This window comes from Oncorhynchus mykiss, chromosome 10 (genome assembly GCF_013265735.2).
Source record: "Oncorhynchus mykiss isolate Arlee chromosome 10, USDA_OmykA_1.1, whole genome shotgun sequence".
Classification (NCBI taxonomy): Eukaryota; Metazoa; Chordata; class Actinopteri; order Salmoniformes; family Salmonidae; genus Oncorhynchus; species Oncorhynchus mykiss.
In genome coordinates this window covers 57,442,072-57,469,779 of record NC_048574.1, presented here as the reverse complement: position 1 = coordinate 57,469,779, position 27,708 = coordinate 57,442,072, and the positions used below count along the sequence as shown (strand labels likewise).

Genomic DNA, 27,708 nt, shown 5'->3' with positions numbered 1-27,708 from the left:
CAGGCCAGGTTCATGCACGCTGCCGCAATCGCCAGGTGATTGCTCCGACACATTGGTGTGGCTGGATTCCAGGTTAAGCAGGCATTATGTCAAGATGCAGTGTGGCTTGGTTGAGTCATGTTTCGGGGGACGCACGGCTCTCGACCTTCGGCTCTCCTGAGTCCGTACGGGAGTTGAGGCGATGAGACAAGACACTAACTACCAATTGAATACCACAAAATTGGGGAGAAAAAGTAAAAAATAAATAAATAAATAAAGGACTGACTTGATACTCAAGTCAGATGTGTCATTCCAGACGACTACATTGCAAACATGCAGCAAAAATTAACTAATGATTGAATGTCATTGTCATATTCAGTGTCATTGTCATATTCAGTGCAGACTGACATCAGATCATATGATATCCAGGTATTGTGAGATTTAGTGTGCAACTGCAGTCCTTGTGTTGATATTGAGTCTCTCTTTCCACAGTTCTCAATGCTTCCCAGAAAACAGTCCAGTCTGAGATTCAGCAGGTGAAAGGCATCGTGGGACAGTCTTTCTCTTTTCAAGAGAGGGTGATCAAGTCTGGCAATTTACTTTATGGAGAACTTGGCAGTATTGCAAATGTGTACCCTGGTAAACGAGGCAAAATCACCCTTGAGAAGAGATTTGAAAACCGCCTCCACTTGAACAATGTTACAAGATACTTCACTCTGTCAGACCTTCAGATAGGCGACGCTGGGGTTTATACTGTGGAGAATACAGATGAAGGGAAAAAAACAAAAATTCAGCTCACTGTATACAGTAAGTGTGTGTGTGTGTGTGTGTGTGTGTGTGTGTGTGTGTGTGTGTGTGTGTGTGTGTGTGTGTGTGTGTGTGTGTGTGTGTGTGTGTGTGTGTGTGTGTGTGTGTGTGTGTGTGTGTTTGTATCTGTATGTGTGTGTGTGTTCTGTATATCACAAACACATTTAATATAGGTTCCAATTTCAATTTATTCGTATTTTTTCTTCCAGATGTTGTTTCCAAACCTCAGGTGACAGAGTGTGACATTAGCTCCTGTAGTGTGGTGTGTTCTGTGGACAATGAAAAAGAGGTGACCTTGACATTGTACAGGGGAGAGGAAATACTAAACCAGACCAGCAGTCCTGATCTCATCACTGATCTCTCTCTCCACTTGGAGGTAGAGGGAAAGAACTACAACTCCACCTACAGCTGTGTGGCTTCCAACCCTGTCAGCAATGAGACAGTTCTTGTCCCAAAATGTTGCAGTGAACATGGTCATGCTAATGATGCAGGTAAGATACATTTTGAATTAATTCCATCCAGAAAATAGAAAACTACCAAGTGAAAGTGAAGTGTACTTGAGCTCATTCAAAACATATTTTACAAAAATAATTTCCTTGTGTTTTATTTCAGACAGTGGCGAGAGGACACGGGGTATGCTTATTTTTGCTGTAATATGCGTCTTGGTTGCCTCAGGGCTGGTTGGAATTGCAATCTATCGAAAGAAGAGTAGAAATGGACACTCACAAGGCAGGTATTTATCTTTTAGAGGTGTGAGGTCACTCCCCAGAGTCAAAACATGATTAGCCTTCCTTTTTTTTTCTTCTTTTTTTAACAATCAAGGGTAGTTTTTTTGGAAAAGGAGGGAAATGTTTGCTTGAACACAGGATGCAGGTCAAATAAAGTGTCATATTTTTCACACTTCCTCTGCTGTTCTCAAACAGTGTCATTATCCCAGATAAGTTCTCTAAATGTTGAAAAAGCAGAAGACACACACACACAGAGACACACAAACGCTCTCTCTCTCTCTCTGATAATGATTACTTGAATAGCTTGGCTTATCTGACACCTCAGAGACAGTACGCATAGTAACAAATGAGTCCTGAGTGTTTACAGAACCTGTCCAGGGGGCTGATCGTTTGTATGCCTCTGTCAGTTATTCACACCTCACCTTCGGCCCATATTTCCTTTCCTTTATTTGTTTTCACAGATTCATCTGAAAGAGTGCAAGTTGACATTGAGTATGCAACGATAACTCCTAAAAAACGAACAGATAACCAGGTTAGTAAAAAACCTACAGGCTGATTGACAATACAGCAGCTTTAGCAGCCCTCATGTCTACAACCGTAGGCTTTAGCTCTGTGTCAGTGGGTTAATGTGATATTGAGTTTCACAGACCCCCTGAGTTTGATACCAGGCCTGATGTCATTGGAACCAGTTTTGCTCATATGATATGGTTGGGTTGCAGAATGAGAAGCCACACAGCACATACTGGAGTGCCAGTTCTAGGTCCAAAAGACTACTTAACAGCTTCTACCCCCAAGCCATGAGACTTCTGAACAGCTAATCAAATGGCTACCCATACAATTTGCATAACCCCCCCCCCCCCCAACACACTTTTACACAGCTGCTACTCTCTGTTTATTTTCTATGCATAGTCTCTTTAACTCTACCTACATGTACATATTACCTCAATTACCTCGACTAACCAGTGCCCCCGCACGTTGACTCTGTACTGGTACCCCCTGTATATGGCCTCACTATTGTTATTTTACTGCTGCTCTTTAATTATTTGTTACTTATATTTTTTACGTATCAATGTTTTTACACTTGTTTTTCTTAAACCGGCATTGTTGGTTAAGTGCTTGTTAGTAAGCATTTCACTGTAAGGTCTACTACACCTGTTGTATTCGGTGCATGTGACAAATAACATTTGATTTGTTTAGTAATGCCTTCGATCTTCATATAGTCTTTTACAGTATTTGCAAAGTCTGTGGACTTTTAAAGTTAGGCTTAGTGGTTCCTTCCAATGCCTTTAGGAAAGGTTCCAGATGTGTTGTGTTGACTGTTGAGTTCCCTACTGCAGAACAATGAGAGTAGACAAGAGAGCATCAGACGTGTCCTGTTTCCTCCCTTCCTCTGGCACAAAGTTTATAATAAAGAAGCATAAAATCCTCTTTTATTTTTGTTGTTTTCCACCCCTTTTATCTCTCCTCTCTCTGCCCCTTCTTCCCTGTCCCTCTATGTCCTTCCCTCCCCTACTTCCTTCTCCCTGCCTAGGAGGAGCGAACAGATATACCAGAATTGTAGTCGCATAGAGACAACCCTACTCTGACATCAGTTTATGATACACTCCTGCTGCATCGCATGGCTGCCAGCGAGGATGTTGACACAGCATGAAGGAGAAAAACAGGAAGTCAATGGGAGGCCAAAATGATAACTCACATTCTGTAGAGGACAGTATATCATAAAGAGGACGTTGAAACAAAATTAAAGTTAAAAAATATTCATTCTAACAGCCTTTTAGAGTCACTGTTGTTATGGGAGAAAAATCCCCTGGAACTGTTGTGCTGATATTATAATTTCAGGCTTCCTTTGTAGGTCATTCTCACAGACCTTCTGTCAAATAGGGGCCTCGGTTACATCCACTGATACTGACAAATTCAATAACTATGCATTGAGTTGTTAGCATGATCAGGATAATCTGTCTTTTTAAATGCCTTTTGTCCCAAATCCCAATGTATAAGTTAAAACAAATGGAACATATCTTTTAATACAATTCACTAGTGTGTTTGCTATGCTACTTTTGTGCCAAAGCTTATTTTCAGTATTGTCTGTTCTATTGTTTAAATGTAGGTGCCTCCCCTGTATCTTTTTATTGCTGGTCATTGTTTAGCTTGCCAGTGGATAGCAGCTGTGTACATCATATAAAAAGAGCAGGCGTTTGAGATAAAGCCACCTGCTCCTTAGAAGCAACGGCTGTTAGGCTGCTTTAGAAACAAAAGGTCCATAGATACAATGTTTTCCTTTCACCGTGTATGTTGTATTGAAAATAACTTTCTGAGGGGCAGATCTTGATTTTCCATTTGATATTGAGTGACATGTTCCTCTTCTTATCGCTATTCACAAAATGTAGGTCTGGGCTAAATTGTAGCTCTTAATTAGCTTGTTTAGTTTATTATGATGGACCATTTATTGGTTGTCCCTATCTATGAAGCACATCCTCCCTTAACAATACAATCACTCCCTCCGGCAGACTCTGTAGACTCTGTAGACTCTCCTTCTATCAGAGCATGTTGTGCTCCACCTACATTATTGCAGCCTTTGTATATATCTGTGCCAGCACAGGTTACTGTGACCCGAAAATACCAAATCTGTTGATACCATAGTGAGTTGTTGCACTGTAGGCGTTGTTATACTTCTCTATTTCAGAGTAGTTACTGAGACTGAATATAAATATGTAATTCACTTTTCACTATTTTAAAATAATCTATTGACTTATTCAAACAGATAAAAAATTAACATGTTGTACTGAGCTTCAATATGTCAAATCAAAGACTTACCCATACATTTCATTTATAGTCATAAAATGGGTATATTTCCTGATGTTTAACAGTCATCAATACATCAATGCCCATGCTTGAAATATGTTAATGTTTTACATACTCTAGCACAACTCAAAATATGATGGTAGATTACTCCGTTCCCCATTTATGTTTTTGTTGTCATTTAAATTGTTGAAACAAATAATGTATTGCTTCAGAATACCTGTGTAAACTGTCATTCCTTGAATCCATAGCTGCTTCTATGAGTTTGACAGTGGAAACATTTCTCCAGAGACATTTCTCCAGAAACACAACTCCAGATTGTAGTTTTAATGTAGCCTACTTCTAGGGTCAAATAGGAGAGACAACTGTAATTGGTTGGTGGATTCTCTATTTAGTGAGTTTAAGTGTGTGACCTTTTGTCCTGTCACCTTTCATACCAGACAGCTGTACATTTCAAATGTAAAAACAATTATGACTGTAAACAGTGAATTACTAACTTTTTATTTAAGTCCTATAATATTTCCAACTTTGTTTTGAGAAAACGTTGGCCTTTTCTTCCAATCCTTTTCTCCCATCTAGTGGTTGAATGTCTTTATACTTCAGCATACTGTATACTGTACACAATGCAGTATTTCGCTCTGAGACAGTGTACTGTAAATTGTGTAAGTGTATCTTAAATCATGTGGAACCAATATGTTCTCTAACAACATTTCTGTGCTTTAGACTGTAGTCACGCATTTTTGTGCCAATGTGCCATTATTATAACATTATTGTGAGTAAAAATTAAAACATTTGTCAAATATGCCATGTCAATGCTATTTCGTAGCAAAACATGAGAGCCTCATTTATCATTCTGTGTATTTATGTTATTTATCTTTATTTTAATATTGTAATATTACTGTATTCTTGTGTTTGTATTATTTATATGTTGTGGTAGAGTATAATAATATGTTGTTATGTACTGTTTTATTGTGTATGTAATTGCGTAATCGTGATTGGATCCCAGGAAGAGTATTTAATATGGACCTGGAATAAATACAAATAGAAACGTTATGTAATATAACACGAAATTCAGATTGCGCAATATTGTAATTTGTTCAACTCCAATGTTTCGTTACAGGAAATGAGTAACCTTCCTACAGTGGTTCCTCCTTTACAAATTGCGAGTTTACACCGCTGGATTTAGAGCTATAAAAAACACACATTTGTTTTCAGTCTGTATCAGCATGGGCAACGTGGTGAGTACCTTCACACTTTTAATTTGATTCCTGATCTATAGCATAACTCCATGAAGTTACGTTTTGAACTGAAATCATGGACGGAAGCCCGTGGGGTACGGAAGCAATCCATGTGTGATTTCAAGCAATACCGACACTGGATTATAGCTCCCGTTATAACTGATTATAGCTCCCGTCCGCCCACTCTAAATTGATGAAAACGCGCTTTTGTAATGAAATGTAACTTCCTTATGTTATAATATACATTTGACCAAGTCAAATATGATTATTCATGTTCTGAGTCGTTCAGTGGGGGTCTTTCTCTAACATATAATTAACATTATATAAAGAAAAATTGGATTTAAACACCGAACTCTGTTGACAGAGCGGTAGTGCTTTCTCGCAGTAAGTTTTCAGGGTTTTGTGTTGGTCCTCTGCGAAATTGATTGTGAGAAATATTCGAAAAATAACAGGAATTTTTGTATAAAAGACGTACAGTATAATAAAATATGAAAATACTACATGACATGTTTTTATGTCCTCCAGATTCGAGAAGAAAAATAATGAGGTCAACAGTGAGCCTGTCAATTAGCCTAATTCTCTCACAGCATTCAGCCCAAGCTGACACAGTGCTATTTTCCCGATGTTTTACCGCTTTCATTCATTTTCATTCCAAACATGGGTTTGGACCATTGGTTTTCTTAGAGGAGTATCTACACAATTAACATACTATTTTCCCCATTGGTCAAAATATGTGTTTTGGATTGGACATATGACATATATTCATGTAATAGTCCACTCTATTACACTCAAAAGCTATTTAAATTTCAACCAGTGAATGCTAACGATGGCTAGCTATGCTAGCTATTCTACCAGTCTCTCTTAAGAGTGTTAGCAAACTAACAGCACACCCTGCATTCACATTTATTTTGAAGGGATCTGCGGTAGGTTGATAACGATATCACCAAAGTATGTTGTGTCATGAGTAAACAGTCATGGTATTTAATGTTCGAGAATGAACAAGATTTAACAAGGCAACCTTGAGGCTAATTTGACTGTGTGCAATGCAGTAGAGAGGTGTGGCTGCTGTGAAACGTGAATCCATGAGGAACTAACAGAGGCCCGACGTTGGTGACGTCACCACGTTTTATTAAATAAAACCCTTGACTAATAATTTGGTAAAAAGTATTTCCTCCGTGACCCGGAAAACCGATGTGGTCAAGTGGAGTCTCAATTCGTTAGTAGGCAAACGGAACATGGTCCTCCCCTCCTTGATATCCTCCTTTTGGCGAGGATGCACAAGAGAATCCTACCAGTTCTCTAAAGAGTTTTGAAATCTGCCACACCCCATTTGAATCAGCTGTTGTTTTCTTGAAGGAGAAAACCATGAAAACATTTAAACACGATATGCTACTTATCCTTTTATGTATAAAATGTCTTGAACATCTAGCTAGATTCATTGTTATTACATTCAAGCGTACTCTCGTCCACTGTCATTTGAGAAAAGCCCCTCTTGTGTTTACGGTAGAGACTTTCAGTTTATTTGCACGGGCTGCGTCGCATTCCACTGAATCTGCCTTTATCGGCAATTCTCATTCAAATATTTTAATTATTTTATTTAACCTTTATTTAACAAGGCGAGACAGTTAAGAACAAATTCTTATTAACAATGACGGCCTATCCCGGCCAAACCCGGACGACGCTGAGCCAATTGTGCACCACCCTATGGGATTCCCAACCACAGCCAGATGTGATACCGCCTGGAATCAAACCAGGGCCTGTAGTAACTCCTCTTCCACTGAGATGCAGTGCCTTAGACTGCTGCGCCACTCGGGAGCATCTTTGTATCTGTGCCATTATAGCATCTGTAACCGCATGGGCAGCAACACTAATGCTGTCTCTATTTTAAAGTAGTCTGTTTCCTTCTTCTTCATTGGCTTGATTGCTTCCATCTCATAGGAATCCTCACCCAGTTGACTACTTTAAAGTGGTTGAAGCCCTCAATGGCAATGTCCATGCTAAAACAGGTTATATCAATGATGACTCCTCTATCTATCTCTATGACAACAGGCACAACTCAGTTAAAGTCTTTTTTTTTTAAGTTGCCAAAATGCCACGTGTCCACTTATGTGCATTCATAACAACCTAACCATTACAACATTTCTGTTCAATCAAATAAGTCTCACGTAGCAAATTAGCAATTACATTTTTGTTGACCAAATTCGACACCCTCATTGACCTCAATACAAAATATTCTCACTTCGTGGGCTTATTTTTGTGGACAGAATATAGAATAGAAGAGGCATTTTTATTTCACCGAGTTCAATTCTATTTCCTTTAATTCAATTCCATATCCTGTTTACTACTTCGATTGGAATTAAAATGCAATAATTTAATTGGAATTTATCAGACATTCTCAATTCAATTCTGAATTGAGCCCAACCCTGTTTCCTATGGAAGATTGGCAGTATCATTTAATTTAACTGATATTCCCATTCGGGTCAGCATTCTCTGATGTGACCCTCCAAACATCTTTTGAGGTACCATTTGAAAGTTGACATTGCTATTGTGTTCTCATTTTAGTACATTTAACAGCCAAAACATGACTCCCACCCTGTATTCAAGAGCATGCTGAATTGAGCCCAACCCTGCTGTGAATCTCTTCCGGGAGGAAATCACAAGTGTACCCCAGTCCAACCCCACAGATTGTGACGTCAGCCTGGCTCAGACTGCGATGGAGGATTCTGGCCAACAGGGGGTGACCTTGCCACACACCGAGGGAGAACGTACAGCCGTTACTCAGAGGAGCAAGTGTAAGTAATTTATCTCTTCATGATTTTCATATGCCTGGAATTATATACTGAATCTACTTCCTATTGACATTTCTTCTGTAGCTCATCACACTGTGCACACAACATTTAGAGCTAAGTTCACTGGAGAAAATAATATATTTAGTTTCATTCAGAATGTTTCTCTCTTGTAGGCATGCATATATAATTGTACACCTGCAAAAATTCCTAAACAATCTAATCTGAATTCCCTGTGTCTCTCTATCTCTCACTGTGTGTGTGTGTGTGTGTGTCCCAGCAGTAGGAGGAGTCAGAGAGAGGCTCCAATCAGAGCTGAGAGGGAGATACACGTCATTGTGTGATGGAACCCCGGCAGGACAAGAGGTGCGGAGCCACTCCCTCACACACTCCTACGTTGAACTCCTCATCACCGAGGGCAACGTCCAATGGCACAACGACAGGCATGCTGCCACGCGACCCGTAAGACCACCATCAGATATGCCCACTGCTAATGAGGAAGTAACGATCAAGCTTGACGATATCTTGAAACCACCGCTATCTCCGGATCGCCCTCAAGTAAAAACCGTCCTGACGAAGGGACCCGCAGGCTCAGGAAAGACAGAGAGTGTCCAGAAGTTTGTTTTGAACTGGGCCGAGGACAGAGCCAATCAGGATGTCGACTTCTTGTTTGTCTTTCCCTTCAGTGAACTCAATTGGCTGATAGGACGGAGCTTCAGTCTGAGTGGCCTCATCAGCCTCTTCCATTCGTCCATGACATCGGAGAGCGAGAACCCCGGGCTGGATCTGAGTCGGTCTAAGGTGGTATTCATCTTGGACGGTTTGGACCAATTTAACCTTCCCCTGGACTTTGAAAGCATATCAGTAGAGTCTGACATCAATAAGGAGATGCCTTTGCCCATCCTCCTAGCGAACCTCATCTGGTGTCAGCTGCTTCTTCCCTCCGCCTACGTCTGGGTGATCACCAGGCCTGCGGCTGCCAATTTCATCCCCATTGACTTCCTCCCCCAACAACAGTGCTTGACGGAGATACGGGGCTTCGACGACACCCAGAAGAGGGAGTTCTTTAGAAAGAGGTTTGGCGATCAGAGTCTTGTGCACAAAGCTATCGCCCTAGTCATGAAAGCTATTGCCCTAGAGTCATCACGGAACCTCTGCGTCCTGTGCCAAACACCGTGGTGCTGTGAGATGTTGGCGGCCATTTTAGAAAACACTGAAGCGGGAGAGTGTGTCGAGATAGACACTCTGACGCAACTGTACACTCACTTTTTGCTTGTTCGGATTGGTTTGAAGAACGATCGAAATGGTGAACACTCAGAATCAATCAGAGAGGTCGTTCGTAAGCTTGGGAAGCTGGCTTTTCTACAACAGGAAAGAGGAAGCCTCATATTCAGTGAGAGCGATGTGAAGGAATGCGGAATCGACGTCTCTAAAAGTTCCACATTCCACAGGTTGTGTAGGCCGCTCTTCACAGGGTGTGAGATGTACCTGGAGGAAATGTACCGCTTTGAGTACACAGGCATTCAAGACTACCTAGCTGCCCTGCACGTGTTTCTCACCTACACAAATAAAAGGAGAAACCTACTACTCCAACCTACTACACTCTTTGATCGATTGAAAGGGACGTTCAGGAGAGCAACCCTTTTAGACCTCCACAGATGCTCCGTGGACAGGGTTTTACGGAACACGCACGGAACTTATGACCTCTTCCTCTGCTTCATCCTTGGCCTCTCAACAACACCCAACCAGACTCTCTTAGATCTAGCATGTCTAGGGAAAGGTTTAAAGGTCACAGGCTCTAAGGTGATCACAGAGATCACAGCGGAATACATTAAGCAGGCGATCAAGTCTGAGCCTTACCCTCAGACCACACTGGCGCTTTTCCGCAGTCTGCGGGAGCTAGGGGACACCTCGCTGGGCAGGGAGGTCCGACGCTACCTGACCTCCGAGTCCCGGTGGGGGTTCCTGCTGGAGCCCGACCAATGCTGGGAGCTGGCAGACATGCTTTGGGCAGGCAGGGAGATGGAGAGGGAAGTGTTTAGGGAGATGGAACGTTTGAGTTGGATGCACCGAATGAGCATGTGGGGCTTTTGGAGGATGCAGACTGTACTGGGGGACAGACACTGGCAGGTCTACTAGAAAGACATCATTGCTGTATGAATGGTCTACTAGGGAGACATCGCCACAGATTGTACTGCCACATCTACTAAATTGCCACTGCAGAGACTGTTGAGGAATTTCAAGGTTAGAGAGATGTATAGTTAGTTACATTAGGAAGGTAGGTTTGAGTGGTGTTTTTTTTGTCGAGAGAAAAAGTGATGATTGCAATCCATGTTTATGGATCTGAGTAGTGGGTAGTAGTGTCCACTGAAAAATCTTAAAATCAATCAATTAATCGATTCTTCAAACAAACAAACTTTATTTGCTTAAAGCTTTGTACAAACTGACTTGCCGTTCACATGGCAGAAGTCATAGCGCAGTTGAGTTTGGTCATAGTGCCAATAGACTCCAGGTAGAAGTGCCATGTCAGAGCCCCTCTCCATTTGTTAGGTACCTTCTTTACCGCCACCACCCTGAACAGCTCGTAGGGTGGCACCAGCACATTGAGACCTGAAGAAGAGCGGCAGTGACGTGAGTGCGAGCGGGGCAGCAGGTGCCCGTGGCACGTCCGGATGGTCAGGTCAAAGCTGGAGCTGTACCGCCGCGTGGATGCTAGGACAAAGTGCCCAGTGCGCACATGATCCCCCACCTCCCCTCGCAAGTTGTCCCCACGCCTGCTGTTAGCATACACCAGCAGGCAGCCCTTCCCATCCTGCTCCGCCTCTGCCTCCGCCTCCTCCCGCCCTATCAGGAGCCGCAGGGCATCGGTCAGCAGGAAGTGGAGGGACTTGAACAGGAAGTACTGGCGGTAAACATTGGCGTCGGGGCCCATAGATCTAGCTTCCACGTCAAAGATCAAAGGGAAGGTGCGGTTGTATGTGTTTGTGTAGAGGGTCAGCGCTGTGACATGGAGGTCGGTGAGGTTCGCCACCGTCACATTGCAGCGTTCAGCTTGCGACCAGGCGGTGGAAAAAGAAGGGCTGGCCTGGCGTTCCCTGGTCAGCAGGTCACCTTCGGTGATGTTCCCCATCATCTCTTCCCTGCACGTCGGGTAGCGGTCATCCACCGAGCTCAGTTCCGTGTTCAACCGCTCCTCATCACACCGACACTGGCACTGCTGAGGACAGCTATACAGCATTACAATCATTCTGGCACTGCTGAGGACAGCTATACAGCATTACAATCATTCTGGCACTGCTGAGGACAGCTATACAGCATTACAATCATTCTGGCACTACTGAGGACAGCTATACAGTGTTAGAAGCATTCTGGCACTACTGAGGACAGCTATACAGCATTACAATCATTCTGGCACTGCTGAGGACAGCTATACAGCATTACAATAATTCTGGCACTACTTAGGACAGCTATATAAGGTAAAAATATGTCGTTCTGCTCCTGAACAAGGCAGTTAACCCACCGTTCCTAGGCCGTTATTGTCAATAAGAATTTGTTCTTAACTGACTTGCCTAGTTAAATAAATAAAATAAAACTGGGGTCCCCCACCTCTGCACTGTTGACTGTAGTGAACATTGTTGCCAAGAGCAACAGGACTCCTGCCAAGTATTTCATAGTAATGCAGGTTGACAGCAAAACAACCTGTTGATAGAAAATAATCACTAATTTCCTAATACTGGTAACTTTACAATGAAACAACATGACGGATGAATCTTGGTTAGTCAGTCATAACTGCTAGAACCTGAAGTTGATCATCTAATGTGGAGTTGAAACACAAACTAATGTGTATATAATTCAATGACTTTCAAATTAACTTTAAAACAGATCATTGAAAAATATTGTGTTTTCTGATTATTATGGTGTGTGTGTGAGTGCCAGCAAGTGTGTGTCCTTACCGGATCTCTGTCCTCTCTTTGTCCAGTCCCAGATACTTTTAGCTGACACTTGAGGTCTATCCTGTTAAGCAGTTCTGTTTTTTACCCACATTAATTCAGATTAAGGAAAGGAAACTATTGAGATTCAACTACTGTTTGACCCAGCGTGCACTGACCCTTAACGCCCACACATGAATTGGCCAATATCACCCACACTCACTCTCTCCCAATCCATGTGAGGTTGTTTCCCAAAGGCCAGAAATAAAGTGTACTAATAGTGTACTTTCCATAACTTATTAGTATAACTTTTGAAATCGTGAGTGTGTTTGATGTGGTGACAGACTTACAAATACGTATATATGCAGCCCCCCCAAAAAAATTGCAGGAGCTAATTAACAATAAATGCATTCATTTTCAGAATGCTGGATACAATAATGCTCGAACGCAAGAAAAACCAGGCAGCGTTGCACACATGTACAATCCATATCTCAAGTCTTAAAAATCATTTTTTAACCCGTCTCCTCCACTTCATCGACACTGATTGAAATGGATTTAACAGGTGACATCAATAAGGGATTATAGCTTTCACCTGGATTCTCCTGGTCAGTCTAAGTCATGGAAAGAGCAGGTGTTCTTAATGTTTTGTACACTCAGTGTATGTGTGTAATATTATCACATCTGACATTAACATAATTACTGTTTAACTTGTTGATACTACATTAGCTATAATATTTTTTTTAAATACACTACTAATTGCCATTCTTTTAAATCAATGAAACCATAATTAAATGTACTGATGTCGATTATTATGTTATTATTCAAATTAGATTTTAGTCATGAATCTAGGCTAAAGCTATTGCTAACTCTAAAGGACATCACTTTCTATGTTTGTATCGTGAAAGGATGTTATCGTACATTATGACATGTTCGCTGTGCTCTCACATGTAGGTTAGTTAACGCAGTGTCCAAAGAAGGGCCAGAAGTATACAGAATGGTGTCGTCTGCTTAGAGGTGGATCAGAGACTCACCAGCAGCAAGAGCGACATCATTGATATATACAGAGAAGAGAGTCGGCCATAGAATTGAAACCTGTGGCACCATCATAGAGACTGCCAGAGGTCTGGACAACAGGCCCTCCGATTTGACACACTGAACTCTGTCTGAGAAATAGTTGGTGAACCAGACGAGGCAGTCATTTGAGAGACCAAGGCTGTTGAGTCTGCCGATAAGAATGTGTGTCTTATGACCGGTCAGCAAGAGAACACACAGCAGTCCCAGAGAAACTGATGCCAGTCTGTAAGGCTGACAGTTCTGATTCCCAAGTTTCAGCCCTGCAGGTGTCGAGAAACAAACATAATATACACCTGACTTGGTCTCACCGTATCTATCTTAGTCTTTCCAGCTGACCAGTTTCTCCCTCATAAACCAATGCTGCTCTGATACCAAGAGGAACTGATGCTGTGGCCTTCAACCACACACAGACAGACAGTAACAGCAATTCTGTCCTCCTCTACTACCATTTCCAGGAAATAATTTGGTTCCCAATTCAAAAGGAATTTGTTTCGTGTGAAATGTGTCATTACTACGTGGAACGACAACGTATGATGATCTTGAACGTGACTCTGATTGATTTGTAAAACATGGCAGCGTTTCATACATACATATAACAGCTGATAATATTATACATGTCTTTAGTATTAGCAGTGTGTTAGTGTCAGCAACATGTCTCCATGTCCCCTCCTCTGTATGTAGTACATCTTTCATTTGACTACACATTTATTTCCATTTATATCCAACAGCCATGTGTTTCCTTTTCTCAGTGCAATGTGTTGACGTCTGTGTTGATAAATGTCCCTATGTCCCCATGGCTGTTTTTTATAATGTCTGATGCATTTAGGTTGTCTGTTTTGCATGGAATATTTCCATGATTAGATGTTCACCTGCCCGGGGACTACAGATGGAAAATAGGTCTCAGCTTAATCTGATGTGACTCATCATTTCTCAGTACCTCTCAGGCGCATGTTTTTGTCCCGCAAAGTAAACTTAATAAATAAACAAAGGTCTGTTTCAGAATCTGTAAACACACTTACTTGTTCCAGCCTGTGGACTCTGGTGTAAAGTCTCATGACCAGCAGCCAGATCATCGCAGCCTTTCACACTGATCTCCTCCACATTGGCATAGACGCCCTCTTCTATCTCCGTATCTCAATGATAACAACTGGTGTGTAATGTATACGCTGTAGTTCTATGGTCTTTGTCTCTCTCTCCCTCTTTGTCTCCTGTCTCACTGATGCTCTGAGAATGAATTCAGTCCACAGTTCCAATTGAAATGAGGTGAAAAACGTGTGTATGCACTCTATGTATGAGAGAGAGAGGTTTCTTTCCCCCAATATCCATGTAAATAAACATAGTTGTATTTTGTTTAATTGAGGTGAGTAAAATACTGGACAATTTGTAGATTTGATTCAGAATAGCCACACAAATGGAGGGGCTCAAGCCTGGGATCCGTAAGGAAAATGGTCAAGAATGGTCAGTGGATAGGTCGCTGGCCTGAATCAACACCTACACCTGTACAGTACAGTGTGCACACAATCTCTTCCAATCACATGAGTTGACTATCCCACGGTTACCAGAGGAATTGAATTGGTCCCATGTTTGCCTTGCTAAAGCACAAAGCTCTGTTTCACTTAATTATAGTTTGCTTCATACTCGTCGCTAAACCCACCGGCTCCAGGTCATCTACAAGACCCTGCTAGGTAAAGTCCCCCCTTATCTCAGCTTGCTGGTCACCATAGCAGCACCCACCTGTAGCACACGCTCCAGCAGGTATATCTCTCTGGTCCGCCCCAAAATCAATTCTTCCTTTGGCCGCCTCTCCTTCCAGTTCTCTGCTGCCAATGACTGGAACGAACTACAAAATCTCTGAAACTGGAAACACTTATCTCCCTCACTAGCTTTAAGCACCAGCTGTCAGAGCAGGTCACAGATTACTGCACCTGTACATAGTCCATCCATAATTTAGCCCAAAAAACGACCTCTTCCCCTACTGTATTTATTTATTTATTTTGCTCCTTTGCACCCCATTATTTATTTCTCTACTTTGCACATTCTTCCACTGCAAATCAACCATTCCAGTGTTTTAATTACTATATTGTATTTACTTCGCCACCATGGCCTTTTTTTGCCTTTACCTCCCTTATCTCACCTCACTTGCTCACATTGTATATAGACTTATTTTTCTACTGTATTATTGACTGTATGTTTGTTTTACTCCATGTGTAACTCTGTGTCGTTGTATGTGTCGAACTGCTTTGCTTTATCTTGGCCAGGTCGCAATTGTAAATGAGAACTTGTTCTCAACTTGCCTACCTGGTTAAATAAAGGTGAAATAAAAAATGTAAAAATAGCTATTGATAGAATATGTCATTTGATTAAGTGACATTATTATATTAGACATCTTGACTATGAGTGCATGTTATTATGACAACACAGATTTCTGGGGGAAAAAAGCATATGAACAAAAGTCACATGATTAATACTTCTATTGTCAGTTTGCACAATACAATAAATTAAAAGATGGCTAATCTCTTAGCTTCTAAAATGTTTATTTGTAAAAATCATTCCATCTGACAAAGAAATGATCAGTTTAAAGCAGCTGTCTTGTTCACAGTGGAAGCCACTGTTGGGTGGATAGATTATGACTGAACCTACAAGTCGCGTCAGCTTCCAATTTAGTTGCATTCTCATATTACAACACAATCATTTCTCTTAAGCAATCTGAAGTAATCCTACCTACTACTGTGATGCTCTGCACTTTGACCTTCTATATGCCTTTCTAGTCAGTAGAGGGCGCATATTAGTCATAGTTAACTGGAATGTTATGTCAAGATTCATTTGAATTTTCTCTACAATTTGTGCTACTAATGAAATGCAGGAGACATTAACCTTTGTGTCGGAAAAAAATCTAAACAATCTATTGCAAATTCAAAAGGGAATTCAGATGATCTGAAACATATGCCAAAACAGCCGACTTGAAGAATTAACGTCTGACGTAGATTCAATGTTAGCTTTCATTTTAATCGTTAGCCAATTAGCGGGACTTTTTTTTTTTACATGTGTTATGGGTCATTTGTTTTCCTGACAGGACTTGTCAGCATCAACTTGTAGGAGATGCTACGTTTTTTTTTTTTACAATGGAATTCAGATATTCTCCTGTGGGCAGATGCCATCACGTCGTGTAGGCTTATTAGGAGGACACGTTAGGTGTGTAGTTGCATACCCAATGGATAAGCAATGAGCAAGGCTGGTCATTCCATGATTGTATAATTCCCAGGGTATCTCTGAAGCTGTTGAAGACTGCACAGTTCTCACCCCCCTGGGCATTATTTGGCTCTCCTTCTCTCCAGAACCTAAGAACCAACCAGTTCAGTGAACAGTCAACCCAGGAAGAAGAACAAGTGCTTATTGGTTACTCAGCCTGCTCCATGGTAATTGATATGTTAATCTGCTTTTCACTCACTGTGTTGTGGTTGATGTTGTTCCATCCACCCATTTCCAGATCCCTTCCTGCTCTGAGTCAGTCAGACCAATCCAGAAATGCATTTTACCCCCCAATGTGTTTAGAAAATGCTGCATACAAGAAAAGCAATACGTTTAGTCTCTCTCTCTCTCTTTCTCTCTCTTTCTCTCTCTCTCTCTCTCTCTTTCTCTCTCTCTCTCTCTCTCTCTCTCTCTCTCTCTCTCTCTCTCTCTTTCTCTCTCGCTCTTGTTCTCTCTCTTTCTCTCTCTCTCTTTCTCTCTCTCTCTCTCTCTCTCTTTCTCTCTCTCTCTATCGCTCTTGCTCTCTCTCGCTCTTGCTCTTGCTCTCTCTCTATCTCTCGCTCTCTCTTTCTGTCTCACTCTCACTTTCTCTCGCTCTTTCTTTCTCACTCTCTTTCTCTCTCTTTCTCTCTCTCTCTTTCTCTCTCTCTCTCTTTCTCTCTCGCTCTTGTTCTCTGTCTATCTCTCTCTTGTTCTCTCTCTATCTCTCTCTTTCTCTCTCTCTCTCTTTCTCTCTCCCTCTTGTTCTCTCTCTTTCTCTCTCTCTCTCTCTTTCTCTCTCTCTCTCTTTCTCTCTCGCTCTTGTTCTCTCTCTTTCTCTCTCTATCGCTCTTGCTCTCTCTCTATCTCTCTCTCTCTCTTTCTCTCTCGCTCTTGCTCTCTCTCTATCTCTCGCTCTCTCTTTCTTTCTCACTCTCACTTTCTCTCACTCTTTCTCTCTCACTCTCTTTCTCTCTCTTTCTCTCTCTTTCTCTCTCTCTCTCTTTCTCTCTCGCTCCTTTTCTCTCTCTATCTCTCTCTGTTTCTCTCTCTCTTTCTCTCTCACTCTTTCTCTCGCTCTCTCTCTCTCTCTCTCTCTCTCTTTCTCTCGCTCTATCTCTCTCTCTCGCTCTCTCATGTATCCACATACACACCTGTTCCTCTCTGCTGTTTATGATCAACAGATCTGCTCCTCTCTCTCTGCAGTCTTGTCTGCTCTCACTCCAAGTTTTACTGTTATTAGAGAAGTAATAACAGCTACATCTGTGTCTCCTCCAGCCATCAGGACAGGGTCCTATAGATAGAGAATGAAATCACCTAATTCAGCTATACAGACCAATTATTATATACTACAATAATATAACACAGAACAATTGCTATTCATCACTATATCATCCCCTGCATTCCCATTCTTACAACATCATACTTACCAAGCTCTGATATCTTCTTCTCCTGCTCTGAAACTGACCTCTGCAGCCGGAGTTTCTCCTCAGTCAGGTTGTTGTATGAAGTCTGGAGTCTGGACAGTCTGTGGTACTGTTCATCATCTGTGATTGAAAAGAGAAGAGAGCACACACCAACAACCGTTTTTTTTCCCCGGCTCGCTCGTTCTTGCACACACATGCGCACGCATTCACAAACACGCGCATCAATGCACACGCAGGTACACATGCGAGTTGAACACTCACAGTGCACAGAGAGGCTTGTGACTGTGATCAGTAAGACAACACACAGCAGTCCCAGGGAAACTGTAGCCATCCTCCAAGGCTGAGAGTTCTGATTCACATGCTTCAGTCCTGCAGGTGTAGAGAAACACGCGGTTGGTTACATGCACCTCACAAACCAACGCTGTTACACCAAGAGGAACTGAGTCTTGTGGTCTTCAACCAGAAATCAAAGATGTTTCTGTCCTCCTCTACTATCACTTCCTTCCAAATTATATAGATTTTTTTTTTTTTAAACAATGCTTGAAACAAGTCCCTCTAAAAATTAGGAACCTTTCCACGAATTGCCACACGGTTTCTCATTAATGATGATAATAAACCTCTTTATATTGACGTTGTAACCAGAGAACTTCTTTAAAGCTGCTTTGCCCCTTAGGCCCACTGAACACATCTGCTATTGTTGTTGATCCCCAGCTGAATGGAGATGACCTTGTTGCATAACATGGGTGACCATTTATCATACTGATTTAAATGACGAGAGGTTTCGGGATCTGGGACTTTCATTCTCACTCAGATGTATTTAAATACCTTTAGTTTGCAGTGTACTTCTCAGTCATTATTGTCTTTAAACACACTTACTTGTTCCAGCCTGTGGACTCTGGTGTAAAGTCTCGTAACCTGCAGCCAGATCATTACAGTCTTTCACACGGATCTCCTCAACATTGGCATAGATGTCCTCTTCTATCTCCATATCTTAATGATGATGATAACTGGTACTGTGTGTATAGTTTCTGTCTTTGTCTGCTGTCTGTCTCATCGATGCTCTGAATGTCCTTACAGTCCAAATTGCAATGAGGTGAAATAAGTGTGTGTGTGTGTGTGTGTGTGTGTGTGTGTGTGTGTGTGTGTGTGTGTGTGTGTGTGTGTGTGTGTGTGTGTGTGTGTGTGTGTGTGTGTGTGTGTGTGTGTCTGAGAGAGAGACAGAAACAGAGGCAGGGAGAGAGAGAGAGAGAGAGAGATGAGAGTTCTGTTCCCCAACATCCATATAAAGAAACACAACAATATTCAATGTGGAATAAAATACAATAAAAGTTGTATTTTCACTTTGGTTTAAAATAATTTATAATATGTATCACATAGACAGAGGAATTATGCCTGTAATGTACAATACAATTCAAACATTTCTGTTCTGTTAGCGTTCAGAATATGTCTTTAATGTTATCCACAAATTGAACACATTGAAGCATGGCACTTGCCTTGTTCACAGTTCACTGTTAGATGATTAGATTAGATTTGACCCTGCATGTCAATTCACTACATTAGCTTTCAGGTTGGAGTTTCACATTCATAATACTATGGTTCTTAAAAAGCAATTATATGAAGTAAATCATTACAAATCATAGCTACGATCATTACTAATCATAAGAACAATCATTACTAATCATAAGAACAATCATTACTAATCATAAGAACAATCATTACAAATCATAACTAATGTTATAATAGATTTAAATTACACTTCAACAATAATCTTTAACAATACAATTGCTGACTAATAATACAATTGCTAACTCAAAAGGGAATTCAGATATTATTCTCCTGTTGTGGATGGATTTGTTATGACACTGCTCTCACATACCCATTGAGTACTCACTGAGCAAGGCTGGTCGTTCCATGACTGAATCATTTCCCAGTCCCAAGACAGATTAATGAACCTGTTGAAAACCACACAATCCTCCTCCCCATCAGCATTATTTGGCTCTCCTCTTCTCCAGAACCTAAGAACCAGTTCAGCAGAAAATGATATCAACATGATATTAGTTCAAGAAACAATACGCTTCAAAAAAAAACGACAAGAAGTCAATATTACTCACGCTGTTGGTGATGTTGTTCCATCCACCCATTTCCAGAACCCTTCCATCTCTGAGTCAGTCCAATCCAGAAGTGCACATCTTTTTCCATTTTGTTTAGAAACACCTGAAAATAACATAGTTGGTATCTTTAGTCTGTCTGTCTGTCTGTCTCTCTCGCTCTCTCTCTCTCATTCGTTATTTCCCCCTTTCTTTCTGCTCCTCCGCCCTCTCACCTGTTCCTCTCTGCTGTTTATGATCACCAGGTCTGCTCCTCCCCTTAAACAGTCTGCTCTGCTCTCAGTCCAAGTTTTACTCTCTGTTGAAAGGTAATAACAACTACAGTACCAGTCCAAAGTTTGGACACACCTACTCATTCCAGGGTTTTTCTTTATTTTTACTATTTTCTACATTGTAGAATAATGGTGAAGACATCACAACTAGGGAATAACACATGTGGAATAATGTAGTAACCAAAAAAGTGTTAAACAAATCAAAATACATTTTATATTTTCGCTTCTTCAAAGTAGCCATCCTTTGCCTTGATGACAGCCTTGCACACTGTGGAGCCCCTGCACCTACAGTACCAGCACCCAAAATGAGTACCGTTACCGATTTCAGTCTAAGTCAAGCACTGCACATACATACACTCAGACAGACAGACAGACACACACACGTTAAAGTTAGTACCTTATTTATGGTGAGTGGCCAGCCTCTCCACTACTTTCTGAAGATGTGGTGACTAGTCTGTGACTGTGAGAGACTGATTATGTTACGGTGCGTGAATGAGGACCCAAAAGCGAATTAACTTAAACAGAGCTTCTTTAATTACCAAACATAGGTAGGCTCAGACGGACCGGCAGATTCCGACAGGACAAGACAAGGTTACAGCAAACATGACGACAGTCTGGTTCAGGCATGAAACACAACAAACAAGAATCCGACAAGGACAGGAACAAAAACAGAGAGAGATATAGGGGACTAATCAGAGGGAAAAAGGGAACAGGTGGGAAAAGGGGTGACGAGGTGGTTAGGAGGAGACAAGGCACAGCTGGGGGAAAGAGGGGGAGAAAAGGTAACCTAACAACGACCAGCAGAGGGAGACAGGGTGAAGGGAAAGGACAGAGACAAGACACAACATGACAGTACATGACAGTACCCCCCCACTCACCGAGCGCCTCCTGGCGCACTCGAGGAGGAAACCTGGCGGCAACGGAGGAAATCCTCGATCAGCGCACGGTCCAGCACGTCCCGAGAGGGAACCCAACTCCTCTCCTCAGGACCGTACCCCTCCCAATCTACGAGGTACTGGTGACCACGGCCCCGAGGACGCATGTCCAAAATTCTACGGACCCTGTAGATGGGTGCGCCCTCGACAAGGATGGGGGGGGGGGGGGAAGACGAGCGGGGGCGCGAAGGACGGGCTTGATGCAGGAGACATGGAAGACCGGGTGGACGCGACGAAGGTATCGCGGAAGAAGAAGTCGAACTGCGACAGGATTAATGACCCGAGAAATACGGAACGGACCAATGAACCGCGGGGTCAACTTGCGAGAAGCCGTCTTAAGGGGAAGGTTCTGAGTGGAGAGCCAAACTCTCTGACCGCGACAATATCTAGGACTCTTAGTTCTACGCTTATTAGCAGCCCTCACAGTCTGCGTCCTATAACGGCAAAGTGCAGACCTGACCCTCTTCCAGGTGCGCTCGCAACGTTGGACAAAAGCCTGAGCGGAGGGGACGCTGGACTCGGCGAACTGAGATGAGAACAGCGGAGGCTGGTACCCGAGGCTACTCTGAAAAGGAGATAGCCCGGTCGCAGACGAAGTAAGCGAGTTGTGGGCGTATTCTGCCCAGGGGAGCTGTTCTGACCAAGACGCAGGGTTACGAAAAGAAAGACTGCGTAAGATGCGACCAATAGTCTGATTGGCCCGTTCTGCTTGACCGTTAGACTGGGGGTGAAAGCCGGAAGAGAGACTGACGGAAGCCCCAATCAAACGGCAAAACTCCCTCCAAAATTGAGACGTGAATTGCGGACCTCTGTCCGAAACGACGTCTGACGGAAGGCCATGAATTCTGAAAACATTCTCGATGATGATTTGTGCCGTCTCTTTAGCAGAAGGAAGCTTAGCAAGGGGAATGAAATGAGCCGCCTTAGAGAACCTATCGACAACCGTAAGAATAACAGTCTTCCCCGCTGACGAAGGCAGTCCGGTGACAAAATCTAAGGCGATGTGAGACCACGGTCGAGAGGGAATAGGAAGCGGCCTGAGACGGCCGGCAGGAGGAGAGTTACCGGACTTAGTCTGCGCGCAGACCGAACAAGCAGCCACGAAACGACGCGTGTCATGCTCCCGGGTGGGCCACCAAAAACGCTGGCGAATGGAAGCAAGCGTACCCCGAACGCCAGGGTGGCCGGCTAACTTGGCAGAGTGAGCCCACTGAAGAACGGCCAGACGAGTAGGAACGGGAACGAAAAGAAGGTTCCTAGGACAAGCGCGCGGCGACGGAGTGTGAGTGAGCGCTTGTTTTACCTGCCTCTCAATTCCCCAGACAGTCAACCCGACAACACGCCCCTCAGGGAGAATCCCCTCGGGGTCAGTGGAGGCTACTGAAGAACTGAAGAGACGAGACAAAGCATCAGGCTTGGTGTTCTTAGAGCCCGGACGATAAGAAATCACGAACTCGAAACGAGCGAAAAACAGCGCCCAACGCGCCTGACGCGCATTAAGTCGTTTGGCAGAACGGATGTACTCAAGGTTCCTATGGTCAGTCCAAACGACAAAAGGAACGGTCGCCCCCTCCAACCACTGTCGCCATTCGCCTAGGGCTAACCGGATGGCGAGCAGTTCGCGGTTACCCACATCATAGTTACGTTCCGACGGCGACAGGCGATGAGAAAAATACGCGCATGGGTGGACCTTGTCGTCAGAGAGGGAGCGCTGAGAAAGAATGGCTCCCACGCCCACCTCTGACGCGTCAACCTCGACAACGAACTGTCTAGAGACGTCAGGTGTAACAAGGATAGGAGCGGATGTAAAACGATTCTTGAGGAGATCAAAAGCTCCCTGGGCGGAAACGGACCACTTAAAGCACGTCTTGACAGAAGTAAGGGCTGTGAGAGGAGCTGCCACCTGACCGAAATTACGGAAGAAACGACGATAGAAGTTCGCGAAGCCGAGAAAGCGCTGCAGCTCGACGCGTGACTTAGGGACGGGCCAATCAATGACAGCTTGGACCTTAGCGGGATCCATCTTAATGCCTTCAGCGGAAATAACAGAACCGAGAAATGTGACGGAGGAGGCATGAAAAGTGCACTTCTCAGCCTTCACAAAAAGACAATTCTCTAAAAGGCGCTGGAGGACACGTCGAACGTGCTGAACATGAATCTGGAGTGACGGTGAAAAAATCAGGATATCGTCAAGGTAAACGAAAACAAAGATGTTCAGCATGTCTCTCAGGACATCATTGACTAATGCCTGAAAGACAGCTGGAGCGTTAGCGAGGCCGAAAGGAAGAACCCGGTATTCAAAGTGCCCTAACGGAGTGTTAAACGCCGTCTTCCACTCGTCCCCCTCCCTGATGCGCACGAGATGGTAAGCGTTACGAAGGTCCAACTTAGTGAAAAACCTGGCTCCCTGCAGGATCTCGAAGGCTGAAGACATAAGAGGAAGCGGATAACGATTCTTCACTGTTATGTCATTCAGCCCTCGATAATCTATGCAGGGGCGCAGAGACCCGTCCTTCTTCTTGACAAAAAAAAACCCCGCTCCGGCGGGAGAGGAGGAGGGGACTATGGTACCGGCGTCAAGAGCTACAGACAAATAATCTTCGAGAGCCTTACGTTCGGGAGCCGACAGAGAGTATAGTCTACCCCGGGGGGGGGGTGCTCCGGCACCCCTGTCAAATCACCAGGCTCCTCCTGTGAAGAAGAGACAGAGGAAACAGGAGGGATAGCAGACATTAAACATTTCACATGACAAGAGACGTTCCAGGAGAGGATAGAATTACTAGACCAATTAATGGAAGGATTATGACAAACTAGCCAGGGATGGCCCAAAACAACAGGTGTAAAAGGTGAACGAAAAATTAAAAAAGAAATGGTTTCACTATGATTACCAGAAACAGTGAGGGTTAAAGGTAGCGTCTCACGCTGAATCCTGGGGAGAGGACTACCATCCAGGGCGAACAAGGCCGTGGGCTCCTTTAACTGTCTGAGAGGAATGTCATGTTCCCGAGCCCAGGTCTCGTCCATAAAACAGCCCTCCGCCCCAGAGTCTATTAAGGCACTGCAGGAAGCTGACGAACCGGTCCAGCGTAGATGGACCGACAAGGTAGTGCAGGATCTTGAAGGAGAGACAGGAGTAGTAGCGCTCACCAGTAGCCCTCCGCTTACTGACGAGCTCTGGCCTTTTACTGGACATGAAGTGACAAAATGACCAGCGGAACCGCAATAGAGACAGAGGCGGTTGGTGATTCTCCGTTCCCTCTCCTTCGAGATCCTGCAGGGAGCCAGGATACCTCCCAGCTGCATGGGCTCAGCACCCGAGCCGGCAGAGGAAGATGGTAGTGATGCGGAGAGGGGGGCGACGGAGAGCGCGAGCTCCTTTCCACGAGCTCGGTGACGAAGATCAACCCGTCGCTCAATGCGAATAGCGAGTTCAATCAAGGAATCCACGCTGGAAGGAACCTCCCGGGAGAGAATCTCATCCTTTACCTCTGCGCGGAGACCCTCCAGAAGACGAGCGAGCAAGGCCGGCTCGTTCCAGCCACTGGAGACAGCAAGAGTGCGAAACTCAATAGAGTAGTCTGTTATGGATCGATTGCCTTGACATAGGGAAGACAGGGCCCTGGAAGCCTCCTCCCCAAAAACAGATCGATCAAAAACCCGTATCATCTCCTCCTTAAAGTCCTGATACTGGTTAGTACACTCAGCCCTTGCCTCCCAGATTGCCGTGCCCCACTCACGAGCCCGTCCAATAAGGAGAGATATGACGTAGGCGACACGAGCAGTGCTCCTGGAGTAAGTGTTGGGCTGGAGAGAAAACACAATATCACACTGGGTGAGGAACGAGCGGCATTCAGTGGGCTCCCCAGAGTAACACGGCGGGTTATTGATTCTGGGCTCCGGAGATTCGAAAGCCCTGGAAGTGGCCGGTGGATCGAGGCGGAGATGGTGAACCTGTTCTGTGAGGTTGGAGACTTGGGTGGCCAGGGTCTCAACGGCATGTCGAGCAGCAGACACTTCCTGCTCGTGTCTGCCTAGCATCGCTCCCTGGATCCCGACGGCTGAGTGGAGAGGATCCGAAGTCGCTGGGTCCATTCTTGGTCGGATTCTTCTGTTACGGTGCGTGAATGAGGACCCAAAAGCGAATTAACTTAAACAGAGCTTCTTTAATTACCAAACATAGGTAGGCTCAGACGGACCGGCAGATTCCGACAGGACAAGACAAGGTTACAGCAAACATGACGACAGTCTGGTTCAGGCATGAAACACAACAAACAAGAATCCGACAAGGACAGGAACAAAAACAGAGAGAGATATAGGGGACTAATCAGAGGGAAAAAGGGAACAGGTGGGAAAAGGGGTGACGAGGTGGTTAGGAGGAGACAAGGCACAGCTGGGGGAAAGAAGGGGAGAAAAGGTAACCTAACAACGACCAGCAGAGGGAGACAGGGTGAAGGGAAAGGACAGAGACAAGACACAACATGACAGTACATGACAGATTATTCACATGACTGATTGTTGCCTAAGTAAGAGGTGAGAAGGAGGGACTGCCATGCAAGGGTTCTTCGGGCTGAGGAAACCAAACTCAAACATTGTCATAAGAACTCTGCTGGGGACTACGTGTGTTTTCATGTCTGCATTAGCGCTACTGTAGATTACTGTGAGTGCACAATCATGTTTTATGTAACTTTGAAGGCAAGATTAAAATGTAGGTCAATGGACCTTGCACATAGTCACACATAATAATAAATTGCATGCATATGCATGCAGTATGATAATAAAACAATGAAAGCCGAATTACTTGATCTAAAGTGCAGAAGTATGACAAATAATATTGTTACAATGGGAATAAAGGAGGATGAAAATGAAAACTATCAGTCAAAGGAGGAAAAAGTCGTCAATGAAACGTCAACTCAAGATAACGGGCGAACAGTTGGAAACAAATGATTTACAAAAAAGCTCACTGTTTCGGTGGCTGAGCAGAGGGAAGGCCCCGTCTGATCGTAGCTATGCTGACCCACTACAAAATGAAAATTGCCATGTTACAACAAGGTAGGGAATTGAAGAACACCCCATTCTCTATTAATGAACAATTTCCTCATAAAATAGTGCCCTGTAGCCTACTTTCAAAAGGCTCCAAGCAGAGAAGCAGATTATTTTGTAAATTTTATTTCACCTTTATTTAACCAGATGGGCCAGTTGAGAACAAGTTCTCATTTACAAGTGTGACCTGGCCAAGATAAAGCAAAGCAGTGCGACACAAACAATAACACAGAGTTATACATGGAATAAACAAACATACAGTCAATAACACAATAGTGGGGGGGGGGGGGGGGGGGGGATCTATATACAGTGTGTGCAAATGAGGTGAGATTAGGGAGGTAAGGCAATAAATAGGCCATAGTGGCGAAGTAATTACAATTTAGCAATTAAACACTGGAGTGATAGATGTGCAGAAGATGAATGTGCAAGTAGAGATACTGGGGTGCAAAAGAAAAAACAATATGGGGATGAGGTAGTTGGATGGGCTATATACAGATGGGCTATGTACAGGTGCAGTGATCTGTGAGCTGCTATATGACAGCTGATGCTTAAAGTTAGTGAGGGAGAAATTAGTCTCCACCTTCAGTGATTTTTTTCAATTTGTTCCAGTCATTGGCAGCAGAGAACTGGAAGGAAAGACGGCCAAGGGAGGAATTGGCATTGGGGGTGACCAGTGAAATATACCTGCTAGAGCACGTGCTGAATATGTTGTGTGGACCAGCCAACAAGAGCATACAGGTCGCAGTGGTGGGTAGTATATGGGGTTTTGGTGACAAAACGGATGGCACTGTGATTGACTGCATCCAATTTGCTGAGTAGAGTGTTGGAGGATATTTTATAAATGACATCACCGAAGTCAAGGATCAGTAGAATAATCAGTTTTAATGAGGATGTTTGGCAGCATGAGTGTAGGATGCTTTGTTGCGAAATAGAAAGTCGATTCTAGATTTCATTTTGGATTGGAGATGCTTAATTTGAGTCTGGAAGGAGAGTTTACAGTCTAACCAGACACCTAGGTATTTGTAATTGTCCACATATTGTAAATCAGAACGTCCAGAGTAGTGATGCTGGACGGGCAGGCAGGTCTGCGCAGCGATCGGTTGAAGAGCTTGCATTTAGTTTAGAATTTAGAATTCAGCATTTAGATTTAGCATTTAGATGTAGTATTTAGATTTAGCATTTAGAATGTTCTTCTAGTGGTCGATAAATTATATGTAAACAACCAAATGTTCAAGGACTCAAAGATTACAACGTGGCTGTGAGCGATAGCTACCTCCTGTTGAAGTAGTCGCCGATGCATATTTACACAGTATAAATATGGATGAATTTGTTTTTTTACAAAAACTTTTTTTTGCATG

At 43.5% G+C, this 27,708-nt stretch overlaps 3 protein-coding genes and 1 long non-coding RNA gene across 9 annotated transcripts in view; 1 reads left to right on the top strand and 3 right to left on the bottom strand.

Annotated features, from left to right (window-relative positions):
- Positions 1-10,511, top strand: part of LOC110512386 (NLR family CARD domain-containing protein 3-like) — a 30,385-nt gene extending 19,874 nt beyond the window's left edge. The window contains exons 2-8 of one of the 4 annotated variants that reach the window (XM_036933427.1): positions 472-786; positions 996-1,277; positions 1,399-1,519; positions 1,976-2,046; positions 3,046-5,551; positions 8,156-8,343; positions 8,621-10,511. In XM_036933427.1, the coding sequence (XP_036789322.1) occupies positions 8,265-8,343; positions 8,621-10,476 (1,935 nt within the window). In that variant the 5' untranslated portion in view covers positions 472-786; positions 996-1,277; positions 1,399-1,519; ... (1 more) ...; positions 3,046-5,551; positions 8,156-8,264 and the 3' untranslated portion in view covers positions 10,477-10,511. Of the gene's footprint in view, positions 1-471; positions 787-995; positions 1,278-1,398; positions 1,520-1,975; positions 2,047-3,045; positions 5,552-7,313; positions 8,344-8,617 lie in introns of those variants that run through there. The other 3 variants (XM_036933424.1, XM_036933425.1, XM_036933426.1) reach the window with 3 other exon arrangements.
- A 221-nt stretch (positions 10,512-10,732) lies between these two features.
- LOC110534351 (ecto-ADP-ribosyltransferase 4) lies at positions 10,733-12,825 on the bottom strand. 2 transcript variants are annotated; one of them, XM_021619157.2, is made up of 3 exons: positions 12,291-12,825; positions 11,944-12,036; positions 10,733-11,551 (listed from the first exon to the last, which is right to left on the bottom strand). In XM_021619157.2, exons 2-3 carry the CDS (start codon positions 12,007-12,009, stop codon positions 10,793-10,795), a joined length of 825 nt encoding a protein of 274 aa, XP_021474832.2. In that variant the 5' UTR covers positions 12,010-12,036; positions 12,291-12,825; the 3' UTR covers positions 10,733-10,792. The 2 variants fall into 2 exon arrangements, with proteins under 2 accessions (XP_021474832.2, XP_021474831.2); XM_021619156.2 differs by having other exon boundaries at positions 10,733-11,554; positions 12,291-12,820.
- Positions 12,826-15,767: 2,942 nt separating this feature from the next.
- LOC110533152 (C-type lectin domain family 4 member E-like) lies at positions 15,768-19,184 on the bottom strand. 2 transcript variants are annotated; one of them, XM_036933423.1, is made up of 6 exons: positions 18,872-19,181; positions 18,257-18,364; positions 17,999-18,115; positions 17,723-17,862; positions 16,789-16,898; positions 15,768-16,678 (listed from the first exon to the last, which is right to left on the bottom strand). In XM_036933423.1, the coding sequence occupies exons 1-6, from the start codon at positions 18,981-18,983 to the stop codon at positions 16,516-16,518; spliced, it is 750 nt and encodes a 249-aa protein (XP_036789318.1). In that variant the 5' UTR covers positions 18,984-19,181; the 3' UTR covers positions 15,768-16,515. The 2 variants fall into 2 exon arrangements, with proteins under 2 accessions (XP_036789318.1, XP_036789317.1); XM_036933422.1 differs by having other exon boundaries at positions 17,999-18,364; positions 18,872-19,184.
- Positions 19,185-19,329: 145 nt separating this feature from the next.
- LOC110534343 lies at positions 19,330-20,853 on the bottom strand. The gene is made up of 4 exons (XR_002475107.2): positions 20,773-20,853; positions 20,319-20,401; positions 20,107-20,209; positions 19,330-20,010 (listed from the first exon to the last, which is right to left on the bottom strand). It is a non-coding gene; the product is annotated as an uncharacterized LOC110534343 (long non-coding RNA).
- Positions 20,854-27,708: the final 6,855 nt, after the last annotated feature.